This window comes from Uloborus diversus, chromosome 2 (genome assembly GCF_026930045.1).
Source record: "Uloborus diversus isolate 005 chromosome 2, Udiv.v.3.1, whole genome shotgun sequence".
NCBI lineage: Eukaryota > Metazoa > Arthropoda > Arachnida > Araneae > Uloboridae > Uloborus > Uloborus diversus.
Window position 1 is genome coordinate 129,787,676 of NC_072732.1, and position 25,098 is coordinate 129,812,773.

The 25,098-nt window shown below is 32.4% G+C and overlaps 1 protein-coding gene across 3 annotated transcripts in view; it reads right to left on the bottom strand.

Moving 5' to 3' along the window:
* Nucleotides 1-2,440: 2,440 nt before the first annotated feature.
* The window catches only part of LOC129217334 (glyoxylate reductase/hydroxypyruvate reductase-like), a 40,236-nt gene continuing 17,578 nt past the window's right edge, over nt 2,441-25,098 (bottom strand). For all 3 annotated transcript variants that reach the window (XM_054851616.1, XM_054851617.1, XM_054851618.1), the window contains exons 5-10: nt 23,452-23,568; nt 21,519-21,613; nt 17,649-17,726; nt 16,497-16,659; nt 10,175-10,305; nt 2,441-2,765 (exon numbers count right to left, since the gene is read on the bottom strand). In XM_054851616.1, the coding sequence (XP_054707591.1) occupies nt 2,650-2,765; nt 10,175-10,305; nt 16,497-16,659; nt 17,649-17,726; nt 21,519-21,613; nt 23,452-23,568 (700 nt within the window). In that variant the 3' untranslated portion in view covers nt 2,441-2,649. The remainder of the gene's footprint in view (nt 2,766-10,174; nt 10,306-16,496; nt 16,660-17,648; nt 17,727-21,518; nt 21,614-23,451; nt 23,569-25,098) is intronic.

Below are 25,098 nucleotides of genomic sequence, written 5' to 3' on the forward strand. Positions count from 1 at the left end.
GTTCATATCCGAGGAAAAAAAAATTTTCATTTACGATAAACGCCAAAGCAAACAGATTCCCCGATGAAATACAAAATTTTCCCCGACGGGGGGCCAAGACGTTTCCGACAGGGGGGCGATTGCCCCCCCTGCCCCTCCCTTGGAGCCACGTCTGTTGCAGTATGAGCCAATTAAATGCATTCACAACACAGAATTAATCTCCCCCCCCTCCTTTGTACTGACAAGAGACGCCGAATGTCTTGAATAAGTACATATCGTCCCAAAGTTCCAAATTCAAATGAAAACGCCAATGCAATATTCTCTGGAGTCCTGCAAATCAGTGTGGTTCAGACGGCAAAAACTTGAGAATCACGAATCTGGATAAATTTCTGGATTTAGGTCAATTCGTACTAGATATGAGGCTAGGTAAAATATTTTGCGTGCATAGGCTTTGGTTCGGCACCAAGGAGGGACTAAATTTGCTTGTTTGGCTCTGGAGCTGCAATAGCGTTTTCTTTGGGATTTGAAACTTTTGCACAATATTTGTTCTCCTAACATCTGTCGCGTCTCTTGTTAGTACAACGTAGGGGCGTTAGAATTTATTCTATACGGTAAATGCATTCAGTTGAGCGATACCGCAATGCAAAATCAAGAAAAGAGTGAAAAAAGGTTTATTTCAAAGGAAAACCATTACTTTTCTGGAGGCAAACTAGAAACTTTGGACCCCCATTACGACTGAACTAGGGCCTATGCAGTCAAACGGCTTTACCTGGGATCATATCTAGTGGGAATTTAACTAAATCAAGAATTTTGTCCGAATCCGTGACCCTCAAGTTCGTGCCCTTTGGTAGTGAGATCCCCCAACCATCATGTCACTCAGTGGGGACCCCACTGCTGGAGACTGGGGGGCCGTGCGGCGGTCAGTTTCATTACTTACTGTCTGACCATTGATTGCATGGAAAGGCTAATATCCGGTTCAAGGGCGGAAATGGACGTATCTATTAGTTTATAGGGGTATTATTGATTTGCTACAGATGTGCACTTTTGCCTTTCTATTAATTAGCTTTAGTTTTGTAAAAATGAAAATTTGCTCTCTCTCAGCAACATTTTTTAAATCTGAAGTATATCCGATCTATATTCTCACTGCAAAAATTAATTGATTTATTTATTCACAACAAGCTTACCACTTTGCTTTTACATTCCTGAATAAAATGCAAAATGGTTATATATAATCTTTAATCTTTATAATCAATATTTTCTTTTCTTTTTATTGTTTCCACGGTAACTATTTTTTCCCCCTAATTTTATTTTAGAGAATGTAATAAATGAATAAGGCACTAGTGACATTATAAAACGCGTGCATCAAAATCCCATTGTTATTTTCCCTTCTCCCTTGCTATATTAATTCAGATGAAATAGTCTTTACTTGACAGACTGCCAAATTACATACAATCCGCGGTCAAACTGTATCTACCGCACCCTGTATAACTCTATGTTTTTTCTTATTTATTAAAGGCCCTACAGAACATTTATTTTCTTGCATTGACCTTGTTGGGCTGTTGGAGAATAGGTATCAGGAAAGTGATGTAGTGATCCCCTTTAAGAAAGATAGAGAATATCTCTTAACTTCAGGAGGTGAAGAGGGTTCTTACGCAGGTAAAATTTGAAAAAACACATATAAAATTTTGAATTTTGAGGCCTTATAAGGGGGTAATTAGAACTACATATATATCAGGAAACAGGGGAAACAAATGCCTTTTAAAAGTTATACATTCGTTCAAAATTGAGATCAATAAAATAAATGTTCTTGAAATGTTTACATTTAGAAAGATTTACCAAATGAAATTTTTCATTTTCTTTTGCCTGGTTTGAGTTTTATCTTCATGCTTTTCTCAAATTTACTTAATGTTGACACACTTACTTGCATTTTCAATTTCAAAGCATGAAGGTAGTACGAAATTTTCGTTCTAATAAGTTATCGTGATTTTCATATTCTAAAATGATTTCATCAACCATCATCAATTATGGATTAGGTTTTTTGTTCCTTCTTCACAGTCAGGTAAAGATTAAAGGCAGGGATGTTAAGCTGCTCAATTAAATCACAACTGCAGAGTGAGAAAAAGAATATATATTTTTTTCTTTTTTGTTTATGCATCAACATACATACTCATGAACTACTTTAGTTAGGCTCTTAGCAACATGTGTAATACACAAATTTACAACATTTTCTTAAAAATAACTAATTACATGAAAAATGTAGAGTGAAAAATGCTGTATTTAATGTCTCCAGCATGCAAATTAAAAGGAGAAAGTACACAAGAGTTCTCTCCCCAGAAAATTGCAAGCTATTAGCAACGTTACACTAAAACAATTCTTTTGTCACAATCACTTTAACTAAATACTTAAAAAGAAGAACAAACAAAAACAGTAAGAAAAATATAACAAGAAATTTTATTACTTATAAATTCATTTTATAATACAAAAAGTCTCACAGATAATAGTATTTAATAAACTTAACAAGATAATAAGAAATGTATTATACAGAAAGATGTACAGTATGAAGCCTCTTTTTCTAGAAACCAGTTTAACCAGAATTTAATTTTCAATTAACCAACTCATACAACATTCATAACAACAATTGTATAACTCATACTACATGAAATAACCTATTTATAATGGACATAGTAGAGGCTTTCCTTCCAAGCCAGCAAGAATATTCTTGGCAGTCAAGAGGGCCATAGTTGTCCTAGTTTCTATGGTAGCACTCCCAATGTGGGGCAGCAAAACTGTAAAACATTATAAGTGATGTTGTGTGATAAATTCCAAATTATTTCATAATGAAATGTTGTCAAATAAAAAAAAAAAAAAAAACTGCAGGAAAAAAAAAACTATGTAGGACAATCCATCAGTACATATAGAAAGCTACATTCATTAGCTTTTCAATAACTTTTAAATTTTTATTCTACTTTAATTAGGAGAGAAGTTACAGTCATTTGAAAGAACACAGTTTTAATTTTTTCCCCACATTGAGTTTTTTTTATCTATTTTTTTTACAGGCTTATACTTTGAGCAATTTTTAAAATAGAAATCTAAAAATTGGCAGGATTACATACCTTGGCATATGTGACCTTTATGCCAAGTTTTATGAAAATCGAAAATGGGGAGGTCAAAAATTGCTTTTTTTGATTGATCTGCCACGGAATTTTTCTTACCTAAACTTAGAATCTCAACAAATTTAAACTTGGAAATTCAACAGCTGACAATATGAAATTGTGGCAAGTGATATGTTATATGAGAAACTGTGGATAACGCATGTGAAATAAAGAGTTCAGAAATCAGGGCTCCCAACACATTTTAGCTTCAGAAAAGGGTAAAAGAGGACCATTTTCAATCAAAAAGGGGAATAAAGAGGACCAGTTAGGATCAAAAAGAGGACCTTGGGAGGACCATTCATAGTTAAACCCATGGAAGCACCAAAAGGCAAACTAGTTGCCAGCTGTTAAATTCATGAAGATAGTATGTTAATTAACTATAATAATGAGAGATACATTTCTTTTATCACCTGCAAAACTGATCTTTTTATCCATTGATATATTGCATAACATTGGGGGGGGGGGGGGGCACTTAGTCCAGCACTTAAGGCAGATTCTTTAGAACTAAATAGGCATAATGATACATTTTGACTTGAACCAGGGATGCTGGTAGTCTCATTGAAGGATGGGTGAAGCTGCACTTCCTTTATTTAGTTTAAAATTATTTTTATGTTTTTCTGTATTTTAATGCTTCTTAATATAGCGTTATCATACGCCAAACAAAAAACTTTATTCTCTTGTTTTCCCTAGTCTCTAATTTTGTTCTCATCTTCATCAGTTTCATCTAACTATTAGCTGAGAAATGTGCACTTCCTCATGACTCACACTGAAACCTAAAAAATATTGTTTTCATTTTCAACAAAGCTACAACTGAGATTATAATAAAATTATTTAATATTTGAATTTTAAAGTTAATCTCTTATCACAGGGTTCATACCCTTTGGGGAGAAAAAAAAATTAAGCACATTTCAGGGAAAAAAATATTTTTCAAGATACTACTGTAAAATCGCACTATAAATATTACATGCAGATTTCATTTAATGCTAACACATAAATAAAAGAAAGTAATATAAAAAGTATAGGAAAAGAAACTGCTTTTTCTACAAGAGACACTTCGATAAAAGATTTACTGTATTGAAAGTTTTCCTAAAAATGTCTGAAATGCTTAATCACAAAGAGAAGAAGATCACACGAGGTTTAGTTTTGCAATTTTTATATTCAAAGTATATTTTCAAGAATCACAAAACTTAGATTTAAAAAAAACTCCATGGTGCAAGACCATGAGTGCTTTGGACTTTTATGGGGGGGGGGGGGACTAATTCTCTTCTTTGGCAGGCATCATGACAATGAAAAAAATGTACAAAAATTCACCTTTATAAAATTTTGTAATTCAACTTTGTTTTAAATACAAACACTAAGTTAAAATGTTATGCACTCAATTGTTTACATTTAATATCTCCTTCCCCCTATAAAAACAGTAATAACCAAAAATAAACTAATAATAATTAAAATTAAGTTTGCAAGTTAAGGTTGCAAAACTAGAAATTTGAATTAAAAATATATATATATATATTTAGTTATTTAAATAAAAATTAAAACGAGTTTATCTAATGCAGCATGTCAAAACAATTTCATATTGCCAAAAATATAAAAATATTTACTAGATGCAAAATGATTGAAAGCTCAGATAAGCAAATTTTCACGAACTAAGTTCAATTTTGGCATATTTCCCATAAAATAAATTTATTTATTTTCTACTAAATTAAACATAAAACATGCTAATCTAAGGTAGCATTTGGGAAAATAACATTTGATTGGGCAAAATATTTTAATATTTTCATGGTGCAAAAAGATTGAAATTTCAAACACTAAAACTCATTTTCCGCGAAGTCCGAGTAAGTTCAATGTTGCCATGATTTCCAAAATAATTACTTCGTTAATTATTGAAATTAAACAAAAAATAAGTCAATCTAAAGTATTATACAGTAACCCCTCGTTATATCACGCTTTTTGGGGGACAAAGAAAAAGAGCGATATATCCGAAAGCGCGATATAACAGAGGGGATTAAAAATAGTTATGTCTAATACACAAGTAAATTGGCATTCGTTCTTTTTGACATTAGTTTCTAATGGTTTCGATGTGGGTGCTATCACACCTATTGAAATTTAAACAAAATTGAAATTTAAGTAAATTTTCACCGTCAGAAAGTTAAAATCATCAAATGGCGAATGAAGACGATCTTTCTGAGCTACCGCGAGATAAGGATGAGCATTCCAATATCCTCTTATTCCGAGTAGGTTTTCTTATCCGTTTTACTTGCTGTAGAAAGGATGTGAAAAGTAAAAGAAACCAGATTGTTTCCAGGAAACCATTTCGCCCGTCCAGATCATTATTCCCTTCTTTGATGCAAATCCTGGTTTGTGCAACCAAGTACAAATCTTTTCTGTACTAAAAGAAGGGCGTATGTTCTCTTCTACATGAGCTACTATGACGCTTGATGTCTCTCACTCCTTGTAAAGGCAATGTATCAATACAAAAGAAGATGTCAAGTAATTTACAGACCATCTTAAACTGAAATATACTGTGCGGGTATGTACATTTGGATGACAGGAATTGCTGCTGCTTTTCCAGCGAATTCAGAAGATTTGCTTCCTTTTGTTCATTGACAAAATTGAGAAGAAAGAGACCTTCTCTGTGCAATACCATATGTTTTCAGAAATGGTTTCAAACTTAAAGCAAAGTTTTTTTCTTATTTTAGGCTTTAATATTTCGGGAGACAGAAGAAAAGAGCGATATATCCTAATGAGCGATATAACGAGGCGCGATATAACGAGGGGCTACTGTATGTCAAAATAACTTCCTATTGTCATAAACATCAAAATATTTACAAGATTCAAAAGGATTGAAATTTCAAATGCAAGAAACAGTTTTCCGCGAAGTGCGAGTTCCTACAGTTAAAAAAATCAAAATATTTACAAGATGCAAAAGGATTGAAATTCCAAACCCGAGAAGCAGTTTTCCGCAAAGTCCGAGTAAGTTCAATATTGTCATGGTTTCCAAACTAGTTCCTTCGTTAAGTATTGAAATTAAACGAAAAATAAGCTAATCTAAGATAGCACATGTCAGAATAACTTCCGATTGTAAAAAACTAGGGATGCACCGGATATCCGGTATCCGACCGATTTTTTAACTATCCGGAACTATGAGGTATCCGATCCGGCAAGCCACTCCGGATCCGGATATCCGACAGTTTTTTGCAGGATATCCGGGCAGTTATCCGGTAAAAATGTGAGAGATATCCGGGGTTGATGTGGGGTTATTTGGTTTGAAATGAGGGTTTAATTTTGAATTTACTTTTGCAAAAAATCCAGTTAAAGCTTTCACTGTTTCATAAACTTTTCGATGATGCTTTCTCTTTTAATTGCTGCTTCAAAAACGACCATTCCTCTTCAAACCTAGCTTCTGGCATTCCCCCGCGTCCCCCCCCCCTCTCCTTCGCGAATCTGCTGATGGTATGTTGCCAATAATTTCTCCCTCCCTCTCTCTGCTTTAACACGCTGAAGAGAAATTTTTCTAGAATTAAAGTAAAATTTAAGTTTATTGTTCAAATATAAATTTATAAATTCAATTAAGAAAGATTGAACATGTTAAGCATATTTTTTAATATTATACATAAGATGTTAATTTGCATCATTAAGAATGTGTAACTTTATTTTTCTGAATTTAGTAAAATTTCAAGTTGATTATTTAAGAATTGGTTCATTAATTTATTTTTAAAAGCGTGAACATGTTTAACACGACTCTTAATAAGTTTGTTTAAAATGTTAATTTGCATCATTTACGAATGTGAATCTTTATTTTCTGAAATTAAAGTGAAATTTTCAGTTGATTATTTAAGTATAATATTTTATTTATGTTTAAAAAAATTGTTAACATGTTGAGAACGACTTTTAATAATATATTTAAGATATTAATTTGCATTTTTTAATAATGTGAATCGTTATTTTCTGGAATTAAAGGGAAATTTTAAGTTGATTATTTAAGCATAAGTTTATTAATTTGTTTTTAAAAAGTGAACATGTTGAGAATGACTCTTAATACTGTATTTAGGATGTTAATTTGCATCTTTTAAGAGAGTGAATCTTTGTTTTCTGGAATTAAAGTAAAATTTTCAGTTGATTATTTTAGCATAAGTTTATTAATTTGTTAACTGGGTTGCCCACCTAGGGGGGGGGGGGTTAGGGGTATTTCTCTTTTTTTGGGGGGGGGCTTTCTATTTGGGGGGGTATTTATGGTTTTTAGGGGTGGGCACTTGCTCTTAAGGGGAGGCACCACTGTATTTAAGATGCTAATTTGCATCTTTAGAGAAAATGTTCCTTTATTTCTGGAATTAAAGTAAAATTTTAAGTTGATTATTTAAGTTTATTTATTTATTTTTTGAGTCAAACTGGCCCTGTTTTAATATTTTCTTTTTTAACTTGTATGTTAGAAAAATTTTACACGTGTATTATCTGTAATAAAAATGATTTCAAAGCGAAGTTTTTTTTTTTGTTATTTCTAAATTGGAAACAAGAAAATGTATTACTTCATGATGAAGTTTAAAAAAATTTCTACACGTCATGCAACTCTAATAACAAATACGACTCATAATACGACCTTTAAGATTTCAACTATGAATAATTAAAAGTTTAAACCATGTGTACATTACATTCTCTTTCGAAAAAATCTGTCGAAATAAAACAATATTTTAATGTTTCATTTTATATATAGCACAATTCCTAAATTAAAATATAGAGGCTCTAAAAAAGTACATTTGAATGTAATTAACATGTTTTTAAAGAAATGATATGTGGAACAAGTTTGATTTATTGTTTTGAAACGGCGTTGTGGAAAAATATGCAAACATGCAATGCAATCGAAATGCCGGATATCCATCGGATATACGGCCGGGATATCCGAATCCGGCAGGTAAGGGGGCATCGGATATCCGGTATCCAGTATCCGGCAAAATCACTATCCGGTGCAACCCTATAAAAACATCAAAATATTTACAAGATGCAAAAGGATTGAAACCTGAAACACGAAAGCAATTTTTCGCGATACTGCATATCAAACCTATGTTCAGAAAATTGCACGGAAAAATATTTTTAAAAGAATTCAAGCAATAAAGAAACTTTTTATACTTTTTCAAGGCTTTCAAGCACTTGGAAAATAAACTTTTTTTTTTCAGGAACTTTTCAAGGTTTTTCAAGGGCGTAAAATTTACAAAATACATATGCACCAGTAAAAAAAAAATGGCGCATGCGCCACGAGATTACTTCCGAATTTATTTGCAAAAGGGGTGGTTCATAGCAGCGTTACTATTACAGTCAACGTGCGACAACTCTAAGTCTCAAGGGACCGGCTAAAACGTTCCGAGTTATGGGAAGTTTCTACAACAGTCTCAAGAGCTTGGGATCCAATGAAAACTTTGAGATAAAGGAATATTCAAGTTTCAAGATCGGAAAGTTCATTCGTTATTGCAAACGTGAGGTTGAAATTCCGAGAAATATCGGTAGCACCCGGCTCCGCGATTCAACGTCATAACTCCTCCCCCAAACCTCTTTTTTATGGATTTCCATGCTGCAGCGGTTGAAGGAGGAGTAGTGACGTCAATCTGAAGCGAAATAATACGGGAAAGTCAGGTTAATGCGCCGCGGCCGCGTGTTTGGGTTTACAGTATCTTTTAACACCATGGAAAACTTTTAAAATCTGATTTTAAGTAAAAACAATATAAAAGCAGACTAATCGGACCAAAATGTTAAAAAGCGGTCTAAAGCGGACTTAACCCTAAAAAACGGACTTTGGCGGGAAAAGTGGACCATTTGGGAGCCCTGAGAAATCAACCAGAAAATTAAACATGGTTGCAAAATCAAAAATACAGATGAAGATTCTAATAGAGTATTTACCTAGTAATACAGAGTTTTAAGCAATTAAAAACAGAACCAACATTTTACAAACAGATTAATTGCTAGGTTAAAAAAACTGATATAAAAAAAATATTTGGAGAAAATATATTGTTGCACTAAATCCACACAGTAAAAAACATTGCTTCTATTCAACAGCAGCTTATGTGAAGAAATATTCTTGTATTAATATTTTTTCTGCACACACCTAAATTATTGGGTATTTTGATTAAACTAAAGTGTAATAAACAATAGATCTTTTAAATCCATCTTGTGAATAACGTTCCCTGTTTTAATGTCAAAATTAAAGATGATACTCAGGTGTTATCATAAGTACTAGTTATGTCAAGTGACGCGTGTTTAAAACTCAGGCTTGAACTTAAAAAAAAAAAAAAAAACAGCAAAATTTTGCGGTAGATTGCGGAAAAATAACCAAAAAGTAAACATTATAAATCCCCTGATTACAGGAAAAGCCTCTGAAACAAAAGGAAGAATTTTACTTGTTGATATTCGAGAAAAAAAAAGGCAACAGATCTTTCATCTCAATGATTTTCTTCACGCTATAAATTTCAATTAAAGCATTGTTGCAGAAATATGATATGACGGACTGAATAACAGTTTAAACGTAGGAAAGCCTTCAAAAAATAGGAATTTTATGTCGAAATCTAAGTGTCGTAATTAATAGTTTTTAATTGATATCTCTGCTAATTATTATTGGAAGATTATGAATCCATCGATACCTGGTTCGATGATCAGTTCACTGTCCTTCGGGAGAAGTAACTCCGACATAGACATGGGTACATATACATAGATACATATGCTCAGATTTAATTATATAAGATGCTTCAATAAAAAAAATTCATAAATCTCTGACAAATAAAAAAAGATTAAAAAAAATTGTTCCTTCGAATTCTATTGGGGGGGGGGGGGATACATTATTCTACATTAAACTAAATTTTATAGTTTTATTTATTTAAAAATGTTTTCTATTTTTTAAATGAGAACATATGTTGGAGAAGAAAATTTATAACTCATCATGAAAGAAAAGAAAAAAATATGAACATTATCTGTAATAAACTAATAATTAATTTGTGCAAGAAAAAAAAGAGCAATTAGAATATTAATCACAGAGGACAAATTTTCTAATAAAAGCATACCGCAGTTTGGCAGTTTAGTTAATTTATGATCTACTGGCAAAGGTTCAGGATCCAAAACATCTAAACCAGCAGCATGAATCACACCAGTAGTAAGGGCTTCATATAAATCATCCTGATTAACTAATGCACCCCTAAGGAAATGAAAAAAAAATTCACAGTAATAATTTTCAACACATATAACAAAAAGTAATATTTGTTTCAGTAAACAATTTCAAATAAAAAATACACTCATGTTACAAGATTGAAAGAATATTTTCTTCAATGCAGAAAAACTGAGCTATGTGAAAAATGGATTTTTGCTTGCTCTATTTCTATGCATTGAGTTTCAATATATTGTCAGCACCATGCTTAATTAACGAATGTGAAAAATCATGTTTTTCAAATTCGATGTTTGCTGTAGTACTGAAAACTACTGCCGTAGTTACTGCTTGTCTTCGGATTTTGTAATTTTTGTACCTTTTTCTTCCAATGCTTTCTAATTCTAATAATTAGTTTTATTTCTTCAATTTTGCATTTTTATATTGACTTTTAAGTGTATCATTTTGAGCTAGAATGGGGGTTATATGCATAGTGAAGGAGGTTAAAAGTGGTAAAGGGGACAAGTGGATTTCTTGTGACCTATGTCAGATGTTCTGCTTGTTTAAGGGGAAAGATGAGTCTGAGAAGGATTTCATTTGCACTAACTGTGTTGAACTCTCAGAAATCAGAGTTAGGATGCTTACTTTGGAGGGTGAGTTAGCATTATTTTTTTAATTAGGCTGTAGGAGTGTAGATGGGGTAAACACTCCAGAGGGAAAGGGGGAAGTTAGTAAAAAGGAGGTGGGCATTAGCTGTGTGTTAGATAGTGGGAATATTCCAGAGGTAAAGGAGGAAGTTAGTAAAAAGGAGGTGGGTATTAGCTGTGTGTTAGATAGTGGGAAAATTCCACAGGTAAAGGGGAAAGCTATTGCTGAGGTGACAGACTGGGAAACTAAGGGTATAATTTTGGGAGATTCAATGGTGCGTGAGGTGGGAAACTCAATAAGCAGAGTTAGACGTAAGGTGGCTACATGTTGTTTGTCAGGCGCTCGGGTGAGAGATGTAAATAGAATTGCTGAAAAGAAGGGGGTATTTCATAAAGAGGATGAAATTACTTTGTGGGTGGGAACTAACAATGTAGGCCATAGTAACAACAATGAGTTTACAAAGGAATGGGATTAGCTGTTGGACAAAGCAACCAACTGTTCGGCAAATGTCCAAGTGGTTGGTTTGCTTCCCAGGTATGGAGTGCATAAGAGTTGGTTAAACCAACGGGCTAGGTGTATGAACCTGATACTCAAGGAAATTTGCGTTAAGCGTAGTATCAGATTTACTGATGTGTGGAGTAAATGTAAACGTGATTGGATTGCAAGGGATGGCCTGCATCTCAGCTCTACAGGGGTCAATATGGTTAGTGGTTTTGGCTTTAGAGGCTTCAGAATCAAAAAACTAAGTTGGAATGGGGGGCATGCTTTAAGGAGCAGAATTCAAATGTGTACTAACTATTTGGATTTTAGTAGAAACGGAAATAGGGTGGCTAATAAGAGAAAAGATTTTAACAGTTGGGATTCAAATAATCGTGCAGCATTAAATAAAAGTAAGATGGGCTTACTTAAGGTTTTTTATACAAATGCTCATAGTATTAGGAACAAGATGGAAGAATTGAAAAGCATAATTATAGATGAGAGGTTGGATATTATTGGAGTTACTGAGACATGGGCTACCAAAAGTGATGATGATTTATTATCTATTGCTGGATATAATTTGTTTAGACAAGATAGAGTAGGTAAAAGTGGTGGTGTGGTTTTATTTTATTTCAGAGACACTTTAACTTGCAATGAATTGGTAATTAATGATAAACCTAATGAGATTGATATGATTTGGCTGGAGTTGAGAGCAATAAGGGAAATAAACTACGTTTAGGGAACATTTATAGGCCACCCAACTTAAGCCAGGGTCAAGATGAACAGATGTTTAGTATTACTAGTGACATTTCAAGCAAGGGGTCAGTCATTATAATGGGAGATTTTAATTTTCCAGGAATTGATTGGAATAATTTTTACCATAGTAATAGCAGAGAAGAGGAATTTTTGAAAGTAATTGGCGACTGTCTTTTAGATCAAATTGTAACTCAGGGTACTCGACAGGCCGTGATTTTGGATCTAGTTTTCTGTGATATGGAAGGTTCTGTTCAGGGGTTATGTGTAGGGGAACACATTGGAGACAGTGACCACAACAGTATTAGGTTTGGGATTAAATTTAATACACACAAAGTAGAGAATTTTAGGTTTGTGCCCAATTTCAGAAATACTGATTTTGTGGCACTTAGGCAGAGTTTGAAAGAAGTATTTTCTTCTGGATTGGACAATAGCGATGTGAATCTTCCGTGGGCAGAGTTTAAGGAAAAGCTAGCAAAAATGGTTGGGGATCATGTTCCTTTTAGGAGAAAGGGTGTCAACACTAAAATTTGGCCAATGTGGTTCTCCAGGGAAACTAAAGACGTTCTAAATTACAAGCAAGCTGCTTTTCATAGGTTTAGAGAAACTGGTCACAGTGCAGATAGGCTCCAATATTGTAAGGCAAGGCGTAAATTTAAGTATTTGGTACGGATTCAGAAAAGACAGTTGGAGCAAAGACTGGCAGATAACATAAACAGGAATCCCAAGAGGTTTTTTGCATATGCTAATTCGGGGAAAGTTCGAAATAGTCATCTTTGGCCACTGGTTGATGAGCACAGAATTTTAGTTCAGGACGATAGTGATATTGCTAATGTTCTTAATAACTTTTTTTCGAGTGTTTTTAACGATAACTGTATCTCAACAGTTGACACCAACAAGACACAAGCTATAATACAGCTTGAGGACTTTGTATTTTCCAGGGATGACGTTTTACTTCATTTGAAAAAAATTAAAGAGACTAAAGCTAGGAGACCTGATAATATTTATCCAAAAATTTTAGTTGAATGTGCGGAGGAATTAGCAGATGTAATCGCAAATATTTTCAATGCTTCTTATAACTCGGGGACAGTGCCCGAAAACTGGAAGCTGGCTAATATTACACCGCTCTTCAAGAAAGGGTCTAAAGGGAGTGTGGGAAATTATAGACCTGTGAGTCTAACTTCGGTGGTATCCAAATTTTTGAAACATTGATAAAAATTAAGATTGTAAATTTTCTAGAGACTAGTTTTCTATATGTATTGACTAGTTTTCAGTACGGTTTCAGGAAAGGCAAATCTTGTGCAACTAATTTATTACATTTCTATGACAAAGTTACCATGGCTTTGGACAATAAGAAGCTTGTAGATGTTGTTTACATTGATTTTCAAAAAGCTTTCGATAAGGTACCGCATGTTGCTCTACTGAGCAAATTAGCTGATATAGGAATAGGAGGGAAAACTTTCATTTGTGTAAAAAACTGGCTGACCGGAAGGAAACAAAGGGTAGTTGTAAGGGGAAATTACTCTAATTGGAGTGAGGTTTTTAAGCGGGGTTCCTCAAGGATCAGTGTTAGGACCTGTTTTGTTCATTGTTTTTATGAACGATATTCACAAAAATATTTCTGGGAACATGAATTGTTTTGCTGATGATGTCAAAGTTATGGGGACTGTAGAAAATGAAGAACAAGCAAAACAGCTGCAAGAGGATCTAGATTATATTATGGAGTGGGCTGATAAATGGGGTATGGCTGTTAATGTTGGGAAATGTCAAGTGCTACATTTAGGGCATGGAAATAAGTGTACAAGTTATTATTTGCAAGGTTCAGTCATTAGTCAGGCAGACAAAGTTACTGATCTGGGGGTCTTAATAAGTCAGGATTTAAAGTTTAGCCAAGAGTGCAGCATTGCTAGTAACAAGGCCAATAAGATGCTTGGGTTTATCAATAGATCTAGTTCAAACAAATCTAAAGAAGTTCTTCTGCCCTTATATAGAAGTTTGGTAAGACCTCATTTGGAGTATGCTGTTCAGTTTTGGTCTCCTTATCTTAAGAAAGACATTAATGTATTGGAAAGGGTTCAAAGGCGAGCTACAAGGCTAATAAACGGACTTTCTCACTTAAACTATGATTCCAGGCTTAGAAGATTAAAAATGTAGTCTTAAGCAAAGAAGAGACCGAGGGGACATGATTCAGTTGTTTAAATTTATTAAAATGAACGATGTTACGGGGCTGAAGTTAAGCACTGAAAACAGGACAAGGGGTCATTGTTTTAAGCTATTTAAATCTCAGGCTAACATGGATATTAGGAAAAATTATTATTATAGCAGGGTAGTGAAACCTTGGAACAGTTTACCGGAAGAGATGGTAATGAGCAAGGGAGTAGATAGTTTTAAGAGGGCCATTGATCTTCACTGGGGATTGTAAATTGACTAGGACCAGTCTAGCTGGGCCCAGAGCCTGTTGCTGGTCGTCACTTTTGTATTTTGTATTTTGTAATGTGTCATAATATGAAATTTTTAGAAGCTTGATGGTATATGCTATATGTCTAAAAAATATTTGAGAGTATACAGCGTATATGGAAGTACACTTTATGGGAACACCACTTGTTATAATTACTTCAAACGACAGTTTTTTCATTCTTAAAGTTATCAATAAATATTAAAACATTGAAAATACCTAAATGCCTCAGATGGAAAAATAATATTTAGTGTTTTGGCTCTCCTGAAAAGTGCCAATTCACACTCGTTAGTTTAGCATGGGACTGGCAATATGTTTCTTTTGAATTGGTCAGTGAAGTGGTCATTGAAAAGCCAAATGAATACAGAAGATATCTTTCACATGCCACACAGTCATACAACACGGACACTGTTGATTTTCTTCATCTTTAAAATTCACCAACTGGAGTCAGCTTGTGACTTTGGGCACATGAGACCAATGTCTAAATGCTACGCAATATGTCAGATGGTCTTTCACAACACCAAAACAACTTTAAGTAAAATGCTAAAGTCAGTTAAAACAATTTTGGCATTTTTGTTTCTGCCTTACTTTTGCTTTTAGGTGTAATGTAAGGAGCACATCTAGAGGATTAATGAGTGGGCCGAGTATAGTGGGTGTACTCAAAGCTACCAACTTTTAAAAAACTAAATTAGTAGCAAAGTTTTATGAGGGAAGGGGGTGGGGAGGGTATGATAAAATGGCAAATTGAATTACGAATGCAAAAGAAGCAATGAATAATTTACATTTAAATTCTGTACCTCAGAGCCAGACTGACGTCCAGAAACTGATTTTCCCTTTATTAGTGCATTGCATGTAGAAGCCTATTCAGCATCAAGACATGTGAACGTAATTCCTAAAAAAGAAATCTTTTTTTCCATTGTTAAAAGAGCACACATCCCTTCCTTTGCATGCACGCCAGAAAAAGTATTTCCTCTCTCCTGTTAAATTGCCATTTTGTTACATACGTCCTTCTGGCTCTTAGGTACAGAATTTGCAGCAGGACAACACTTTACTTTGAAAGAAATACTAACAATATGTTAAGGCTTTTTTTAACATAACATTAACAACATATTTTTAACATTAACAAAATATGAACACACACACATATCATCAGACATAACGTCTAATGAGAAGGAACATCGGGCATCATTAAAAAATAATAATTTCAATTTTGCAATATTGTCTCAAATTTTGCCGAACTGTCAACCAAATTTGCTGAATAAGTAAATTTTTGGAACCTTACAATAACTTCTCATCAGGGTGCCCCTGCACAACTTTGAAAATGCATGGGTTGGAGGTAATGCTCCATTTTGGAGTGTTCGGTCCCATGACTGTGCATTTTTCACAATTGGTACTCAAATGATCGATAGCTTAGTATAGATATTGGAATTATAAAAACATGTAACAATATACAATGAAGCATTTTTATTAATTTAGTGGGAACAATCTAATTTTTAGTTTTTTAATGGTAAAAGGATTAAATGTTCAGTTTTTAATGGGAAAAAATCATATTTGTAATTTTAACTACAAAATTTTTGGATAAATCTAAGGCTTCTCAGATAAATTTGAAGCTTTTTAAACCCTACAAATCAGGACCTTATTTGTCATGCTGCTAGTATAACAATAAAATATTTATATAATCATCAAGGAAATGGGGTCTAGGTATAATAAGTCCTATAGATGACACATTGTTTCAAAAGTTAAAGCTTCAAACTGAACACATTTAAAATGGATTGCTTATATTAAAGGCGGATTACTATTTCAGCTCTTAATCAAAGTGTGAAGAACTATGTCTTAAATTGATTAAAACCATGATATTAGCATAGAAAAAATGAAGCGTTTACAGAAACACGAGAAACAAAGAAATGCCAACCTGCTTGTGTTGATAAATATTGCATTCTTTTTCATTTTTTTAAATGCTTCTTTATTCATCATTACTTTGTTTTCAGGAGTGAGAGCACAACAGGCAACCACAAAATCAGATTGCTTCAAAAGCTCATCCAATGGAACGAATTTTGCATTCAATTTTTCCATTGCTGAAAAAATAGTAATAATATTCAGAATATATTTATTATATACAATCGACAATCGTCATAACGACCACTGTCATCCAAACAAAATCCGTTGTTATGGTGAGAGGTCATTAAAAGCAAATATTCAAGTTATTGCACATCATATTTAAAAATATTGGAATATCTTTAACAAGTTGAGTTTCATTTTAAAAGACTCAAGACTGCAGATAAAAAATAATAAAAACTGCTATAAATTACACAAACCTTTTAATTAATACTTTTAAATTGAAGTCCACTGAAAAGACAAAAATCAGTTACTTTTTAATTTAGAGATCATTGTTTGGGCTGCTTTGTTTGAGATATATTTTCAAAATATCTTTTTCTTCTCAAATAACGGAAAACTAGCCACCAGTACCGGATCTTTGATTTTTCTCTGAGGCGAACCTTGAAACTGTTTCCCCAACCCGTCTTCCTTCAAATTTTTATTAGAAGTATCAACCAAAAAAACAATGAAATAAGGCAAATTTGCCAGCCCCAAGAAGTTGCTGCCCGGGGCAAGGCCTCAGCTTGCAACCCCTGGGTCCGGCACTTCCAGTCATTCATATATTTGAAAATCTTCATAGAAATTGATTAAACTACATACTGTGATTATTTTCAGTTCAATTTAGTAAATAATGTGACTTTTCCTCTCTTTCAATTTTAGCTTGTTTTTTTCCCCTTTATTACTGCATTAAAACGAATACAAACTCTTATTTTGGTATTCACTTTGAAGAAAAAAATGAAACCTTATCTTTACTTTTTTGAGCCCTAGTAAAAATTAAAGAATGAAGAACTTCAACTGATCTGAATAACATCTACCAGTATTCTTGCTTGAAGATTTACACTTATGCATCCTTTCTTTACTATTCCTTAATTCATTATATGAGTTAGAAGTCACTAATTATAAATAGTAGAATAATATCATTTAATAATGTTACTTATAGACATAATTATCTACATTAAATGTGAATTACCTTCAACTTTGGCACGATTTCCAGAGTACACAATATTTTTCACTTTGAAAGCTTTCAACCTTTCAGCAACCCCAAAGCCTAAAATATTACAGATACCAATGAAGTATAAAACAATAGGAAGAAAGACAAAGGCAGAAAATGTTCACAAATTGTAGTATAGAACTGAAGATTTAAATAATAATTTGAACAAAATCATTTCCAAAATATTAAATAACTAGCAATTTCATGAATTAATAGTTTAAGCTGATATTGCAATTCTACTCATTTTCAAACAATTTAGCTGAAAAATTGGAAAATTCTCTTAAAACTTTAAGCATCTATAATATTGCTTGATTTCCAGTAGTTGTCCGAGTCAGTAATTATTGGGAGGAGCAATAGCTATTTGCCTTCTCAATAGAAAGAATTATTCATTTATCACACAGAAGTGGCTGCAAATTGAGCTCCTTCATTATACATAAGACTTACAGTAATTAGTATTCAGAACAAAAATATTATAACATTATAATATTTGTTTAGAAATGAAAGCACAATATTTAAGCATATACAAAATTGAAGAAATATAAAATGTTAAATTGAAGGTCAGTTGTTTAAAAAACAATATTTGTTCATTTATTTTTTGATTACAGCATCCTCTTTTCCCTATGTGTAAGGGTTTGCCAAAGCAGGCCCACTCTGGGGGGGGGGGGGGGGAAACCCACTATCTCAGTAAAGTGGACCTTTTCAGAATTCAATGCATATTAAAAATGCTTACTTCAGAATAAAACTAAACTGAACATTATAACTATATTGATCAATACCAAGTCCAGAAATCTCCATCTTCCTTCAGAGACATTTCTTTAACAGTTAGAAATTAAGACTATGTGCAGATTTCAGTTTTTTTTCCCTCCTAAATACTCAGGAGACCAATATATGCAATCATTATTTCCATCCATTTCTAAGACTTTCTTTTTTTTTTTTTTTTTGCATTGTTGGGAAAAATGTTTTGATAAACTGAAACAGGGAAACTTTTTTAACAGCAGTTCAATGTGAGGTTGCCAAATGAAAGTTTGACTACAATAATCACACGAAATTAGCCAAAAGTAGCCAAGCTGTGTGATGATTGCACCATATTCCTTAAACTAACCATTACTGAATATTTCTAACATATTTATGTATTATTATCAGGGTTTACACTCTATTCGGATGAAAAAATTCCATGACCTTTCCAAGACTTTTTCATGACCTTGTTACGTGAAGAGAATAGCACTATTTAACATCAAACTTGCCATTTTTTGGAAATGAGAATTAGCAAAACTGCTATGTGAATGCCACTATTTCTTAGAAGCTTGAGATGGAAAAAGTATAAATGCACACCTAAAAAACTAAACTATTCTTATTTCTCTACATCATATAAATTTAAGTAAAGTAAAAATACAGTGAATGGAATATAATGATGCTTAATTGTCTTATAACTTTTTTATTAACAGGCAGAATAAAAATGAATGGGACAAAGGTTGAATGAGTCATAAGTTTCAATAAATTTGCTTCAAAGGTTGTCTTTTAGTGTCAACAGAGCATTTAATCATCCACATAACTTGACAGGTTTTTTGGTTCTTTAAAGTAAAGCTGCATTCTTTAGTAAGTTTATGTTTCTAAACCAGTTATTTATTTAAATAAAAAAATTCAGAAGTGAATAAATCTTCTCATTCAAATGTACTTGTTTTTTTATTTGCACATTTTCAAATGCATATAAATCAATAGGTTCAGGAGTTCCAGAACATAGTATTTGATTCCTGATATTGATCGCAGCAGTGGGTCACATGGATTAGTTTTGCGGGCCGTATGTAGGGCACTACCACTTTAGAGTATTAGAATTCCTCTATTTCTGTATTCTATTGCCTGATTAAAGATTTTTATTTTCTAAAACCTTCAACAAATTTAGATAAACTCTGACAAATTTAATAGTAAAGTTTTCACGAGTGATGGAAATGAATTCGGTTGCAATTGAATTGCATTTTTTAAGCGTGCGTGGCAAAATCAAGAACGTGCAAGTTTGTTACTACAGAATATAAAATATTAGAAGTGTTGAAAATAATGGTAAACTCAAGATGTGTGATGTCCAAGCAGTAAAATCACATTGCAAAGAAAGACGAGCGACTGCTACAGAAGTGGATGCAATGAGATTTTAAAATTCAAATTTATTTTTGAGATCGTTCAATTTCCCAGTTTTATTAGCTTTTATATGTTCAATACTGTTACATCACTCTAGGTTTCTAATGCTCTTTTAGCTTCTGTTACTTTCTCTTTGGCCAGTATATTTTTCCATGACTTTGAAATTTGCTTATTTTTTTTCCATGACTTTCTAGGATTTCCATGACTCGTACGAACCCCGTATTATATTCAAAATTTATTAAGTCACTTAGTAATTACTAATTTTAACACTGTTCAAATTTTTATTTCCAACTTGTTGAATTTGTGACTCTTAAAATACTTGATATTATTCATGTTTACGGTTTGTGCTGCACCTTTTATTTTAAAACTTAGTCATAGGTTGTGAGAAGAAAATGTAATACATATATATATATTATTTCATAGTGTATTTTGAAATTACAAGGAGCACTTTTTTTTATTACTCACAAAAATTGTTTCTGAATAGAGGTAAATGTTTCATTCTTAAATGGTCATGTTTTAAATCAAACATTTTTGGTCATATTTTATATACAAATACAAAAGTGACGACCAGCAACAGGCTCTGGGCCCAGCTAAACTGGTCTTAGCTGGGCTATAATGTTTTGTTTTATATATGTTTTCAAATATATGTTTTCAAATTCATACATTTTTCTTCAATTTTAACATTTTGTATATTAAATTTGAGAAAAACAGCTGAAGGATTAAAAAATATATACAGCTTCATGAAAAGTAAAAGTAGAAGCAAAAGAGTTGTCTTGTACTATGTTTAAAGAAAGATTGTAATCAAAATGATCTTGAAAAAATCTGCATTTTTTTAATCAAATACCCAAAACAAACCCAGGTATTTTATCAAAAATCCAGGTGGGTTGGGTCTTTTCGAAAAAAAAAAAAGCATGCCTCTTCAAACACAAACAGTGTTAAAAGAAACTAGTTGTACATAATCTCGCTATTCTTGTATTAGTTCTCTTGATAAACTTCCAAGTTCTTGGCATGTTTAACAGATCACCAAATTTGCACTAATATTTCAGAAAACCTTGGATAATGCTCCCCATTCCTGATTTTGAAAAATAGGTACTTATGCATTAGTGTCTTGTTAATAATTTTCGTCAAAGAAAAATAGTTGAAAAATACTGAAATATTATTTAAAACTTTAAAATCACTTCACATAGCTTCATTTGGAACGCTCCCAATATAAGTAGCAAAAGTTTATAGATATTTGAAATCACGCAAATATACTAATGAAAGGAATTTTTAGTCTTGTTTAAAGGCATGCATTTTTTAGTTACCAGCTAAGCCTGTCCTATAGTGGCTTTTGGAATCAATCAAAAGATAGAAAAAAACATCTTTTTCAAAAATTTTATAAGTGTGTTTCGCAAATTTGGGAACCTATTTCAATAAAATTTTATGACGAGTTTTACGAAATAATTGAGGTTTTTGATAATTGAGAGTCAAATAGTAAATTTCATCAACAATTTGCATATAAAAATATATACGACTTTTTAATTGCATGTAGTGTTGCATACAATTAAAAAGTTCTACACTTTTTTAAATGCAAAATTAGGCATAAATCATACAATTTTCTAGTTTAGAAAATTGCTTTAAAATGAACATACACATGCATTAAACTAATGATATTACTAATACTATATTATTTCATCAGTAAAAACAATTCAAATTTTAGTTTTGAAGAGAAAGTGTTACCTATTCTTCCAAGGCCAATAATTCCTACTGTACTTCCTTGGAGAGATTGCCCACACATCCAAAGTGGTCCCCAAGCACATTTTACCCATCCACCACTAAAAAGAAAGTTAAAATGAAATTCTAATGTAACAACTTCCAAAATTAACAAATTGGGACTTTCACTTTTTGGTATCTTTTCAAAACTTTTGAAGCACATTTTCAAAACTGAAGGCAATGAGAGGAATACAGTCTAAGCTACAAAGTTCTATATTTAAAGTAAAATCAGACGATGTTTTGAAAAAGTTTGCAAAAAAGTAACTTAATTGAGTTGGTGAAAAATTATGTTTTCATGCGCATTAACCCGTTCGGGATGGCAGTTCGCTGAAGATAGCTCTCCCTCAGGACGGTAGCTGTTGCACACGGACTGTGCGCACAGGCCGGGGCAATTTCTCCCGCTAAGCCTAATACGCAATTTCGGAAAGTACGCATACATAATAATGGATAAAATGTATGCTTTAAGCAGAAATGAAACCATTTTTTAAATATTTTATAAAATATATCAAAATTTCAATCATAGCAAAAAATTGGATGAAAATAATTATTATCTAACAATAAAAATGCAAAATATATTGTTTTTTACAATAACTAAAAGTACCAAAATTAAACAATATATTTTCTACAAAAAAGGGAAAATATTTGCGCTTAATATTATGAAATACTTGAAGAATGTTGTAACAATAAATATTTTAAAGCCGCATGAAAAATTTCAAAGCACAGATAATTTCGCATTGAGCATTTTACACTCATACGTAGTGTTACGTCTTTTATTCTGCTTTTAGCAAATTACACATCTCCGTCTAAGTTCTTTGCCTTCTTTTTTAGCGTACCATTTTCGAAAGTAACTACTGTATAAAGAACTCCAACAAAAATAATTTATAGTTGTTTCAATGAGACCCAAAAGATCCATAGATGGATCAGTCATTAATTAAGATATTCCCTCCTCGGAAAGATAAAACGTGTTCACCATGGCTACCAAATGAACATAAAAGTAAAACCCCATTGCTAGAATATCTCCCCTCCAATCCCATTATAAATGGAACCGAAACTAGGAAGAGTCACTTCAAAATGAGTATACGTTTCTGTTCTCACTTGCGAGCACATGTTTACCTTTTCTTTCACAAAATTCAATAAATCACAGACACTTGACAGACCCCATTCTGACTTTAGACAGAGAAATAGTAATGCAGGAGAGCAATAATTTGAACGGAACATGGATAAGTAACGCCATCTAATAGTAAACACTTTGTTCCAGATCAAAAACGCAAAAAAGCGTCGTTAGGCCGGCTGCATACTACTTACCATAATGCATGGATGCATCTTTCGTCTCTGAAGAACCACTTAGCGCTGACGCAAAGACGCGTTGTTCCTCCCGAACAGGTTAAAAAAAATAAAAATAACAAAACAATTCGTATTTATTAATAATAATAACAAATACTAAATCCTGTTGGCAAGCATAAAAAGACGTTCAAACTACAAATTAGCAGGACAAATGCATCAGATGAAGTATTTATAGCATTCATTAATTTTTTAACTTAAAAAGTATCAGAGTGCCAAAGAATACAATTTACTTTTGAATAAATTACCTAGCATAAAAAAATAGAGTAAGTATACCAGAAAAGAGTTTTACTTCAATAACTTGATTTTCTTTTTCTGGGTAGTATCTGAGTATATAGTGACTAAATGTTGACGAAATATTGTAAACACGATCTCGAAAAGAAAAAAAAAAGGAGAAAAGAAAAATAAAATAAAATAAAAACTATGTGGCAGGGTAAAAAGCAGAACAAAATTACCTTTTATTAGGCAACAGTTTATGACAAAATAGTGAACTTAAATTCCAAATTTATTGAACAACTTTTTAAACATTAAAACAAATTATAAAATTAATATGCCATACTTTGTCACCTGTTGGTTAGCTTCAAACAATCTTCTTGATGTAGCAAGCAGCAATGCGACAGTAAGTTCAGCTGTAGCATCAGTTAGAACATCTGGTGTGTTTCCAACTAAAATGCCTCTTAAAAAAAAAGAATCAACATTAAACTTAACATGAAAGTAAAGCTATACAAACTTAGTGAGATAATGTGAACTTATTGGAATCATCTGACTTAATAGATCTGTATCAATATTTTAAGGAATATTTATTGCTAAGCTTTAAAATTTATGACAAAAAAGAAGTAAATATCAGATAAATTTTACATTATTAGAAAAGGGCAAAAGCTACACATTTTTACAAAGAGTACTGAAAGTCAAATCAATCTCCTCATTGAAATAATGTCATCTATATTATAGTTTCTGGTTGTGATAGGCGAACGATTGAGGTCTATAGTAGTTTTGTTGGCGCTAAAACACAACTACTATGCAGAATGTAAAAATATCATGTTTTTTCAAGAACAAACCTAGAAATTTTGAAAAACTAAAAGATTTTTTAAACATTTTAAATGATTTTTGTTTTTACTTTTTAAAAAATACACAAAAACTTCAGTTGCTAGTGAATTTACATTTATAAATATAATTAAACATCACATAAGAATTAAAACAAACTACGAATTTATTACATTTTAAGGTAACTTTAATAGAATATAAAACAAATATAATACAAATGCCAATTTTAAGTTGCCTCTTTCAATTTTTTACACATATGCGTACTATAGCAAGGGGTCTCATTTGCTATGGTCTTTCTTTACACCCATCTTTGAGCACAGTGCTTTAAGCTTTCCTCAACGTTGCGATTCAAAAACTGTTTTGAATACAGTGGCTACTAATAAAAATACAGTGAGTAATTAAACACTCCTGGCCATGAGTAAGATGCGTGAAATTCTTTCCCATGAAATTTTTTTTCCAAGTAACTTGAGCTACAGCCCTGAGCCTCGTATCGTTTGACAATGAATGTTTAGTATCAGAAAATATATGTAAAACGTTTTTGAAACGTGCTGCCTATGGCATGATAAGACTTGCAAAACCATCAGAGAGATAAAAATGACCACGGGCCTCAAACTAAAAATTTAAATTTTCCATTTAGGAGAGAGAGAGTTTGAATAGATAAAAATGGTAAACTGAGGATAAACCATAAGGACAAAATCAATATAAGGAAGAAAGGTTTTATTGACTATAAAAAGGGCAGAACTAGTGACATTTAGGTTTTGAATTTCTATATTTAAGTTAAAAGGTTTAAATCAGTAATTTTTCTTTGACAAATCATTAGGTTTAAATCCTTGAAGCACTGATTTTGTACATAACATTCTTAAGATGAATGCTAAGGTGTAAGAAATGGGGAAGAAATACATTGACTTCCATGTAAGACAGAGCACTATTCTTTAGAAATGTATATATCAAGATTCTGCTCATCCAATTGCAAGTCTCCACAAAATTGAGATTATAACACAAAGAAAGACATGCTTGTAGTTTTTAACTAGCATTCTCCAAGCAAAAATCATGTTTCAAATGGAATTGATCAGCTCATCCTCTAAATACATCTGGAATGCTTTTAAAAGACGTAACATTTACGTTCCCAGACGTACCATGCTTTCATGGGGAATTGCACCCA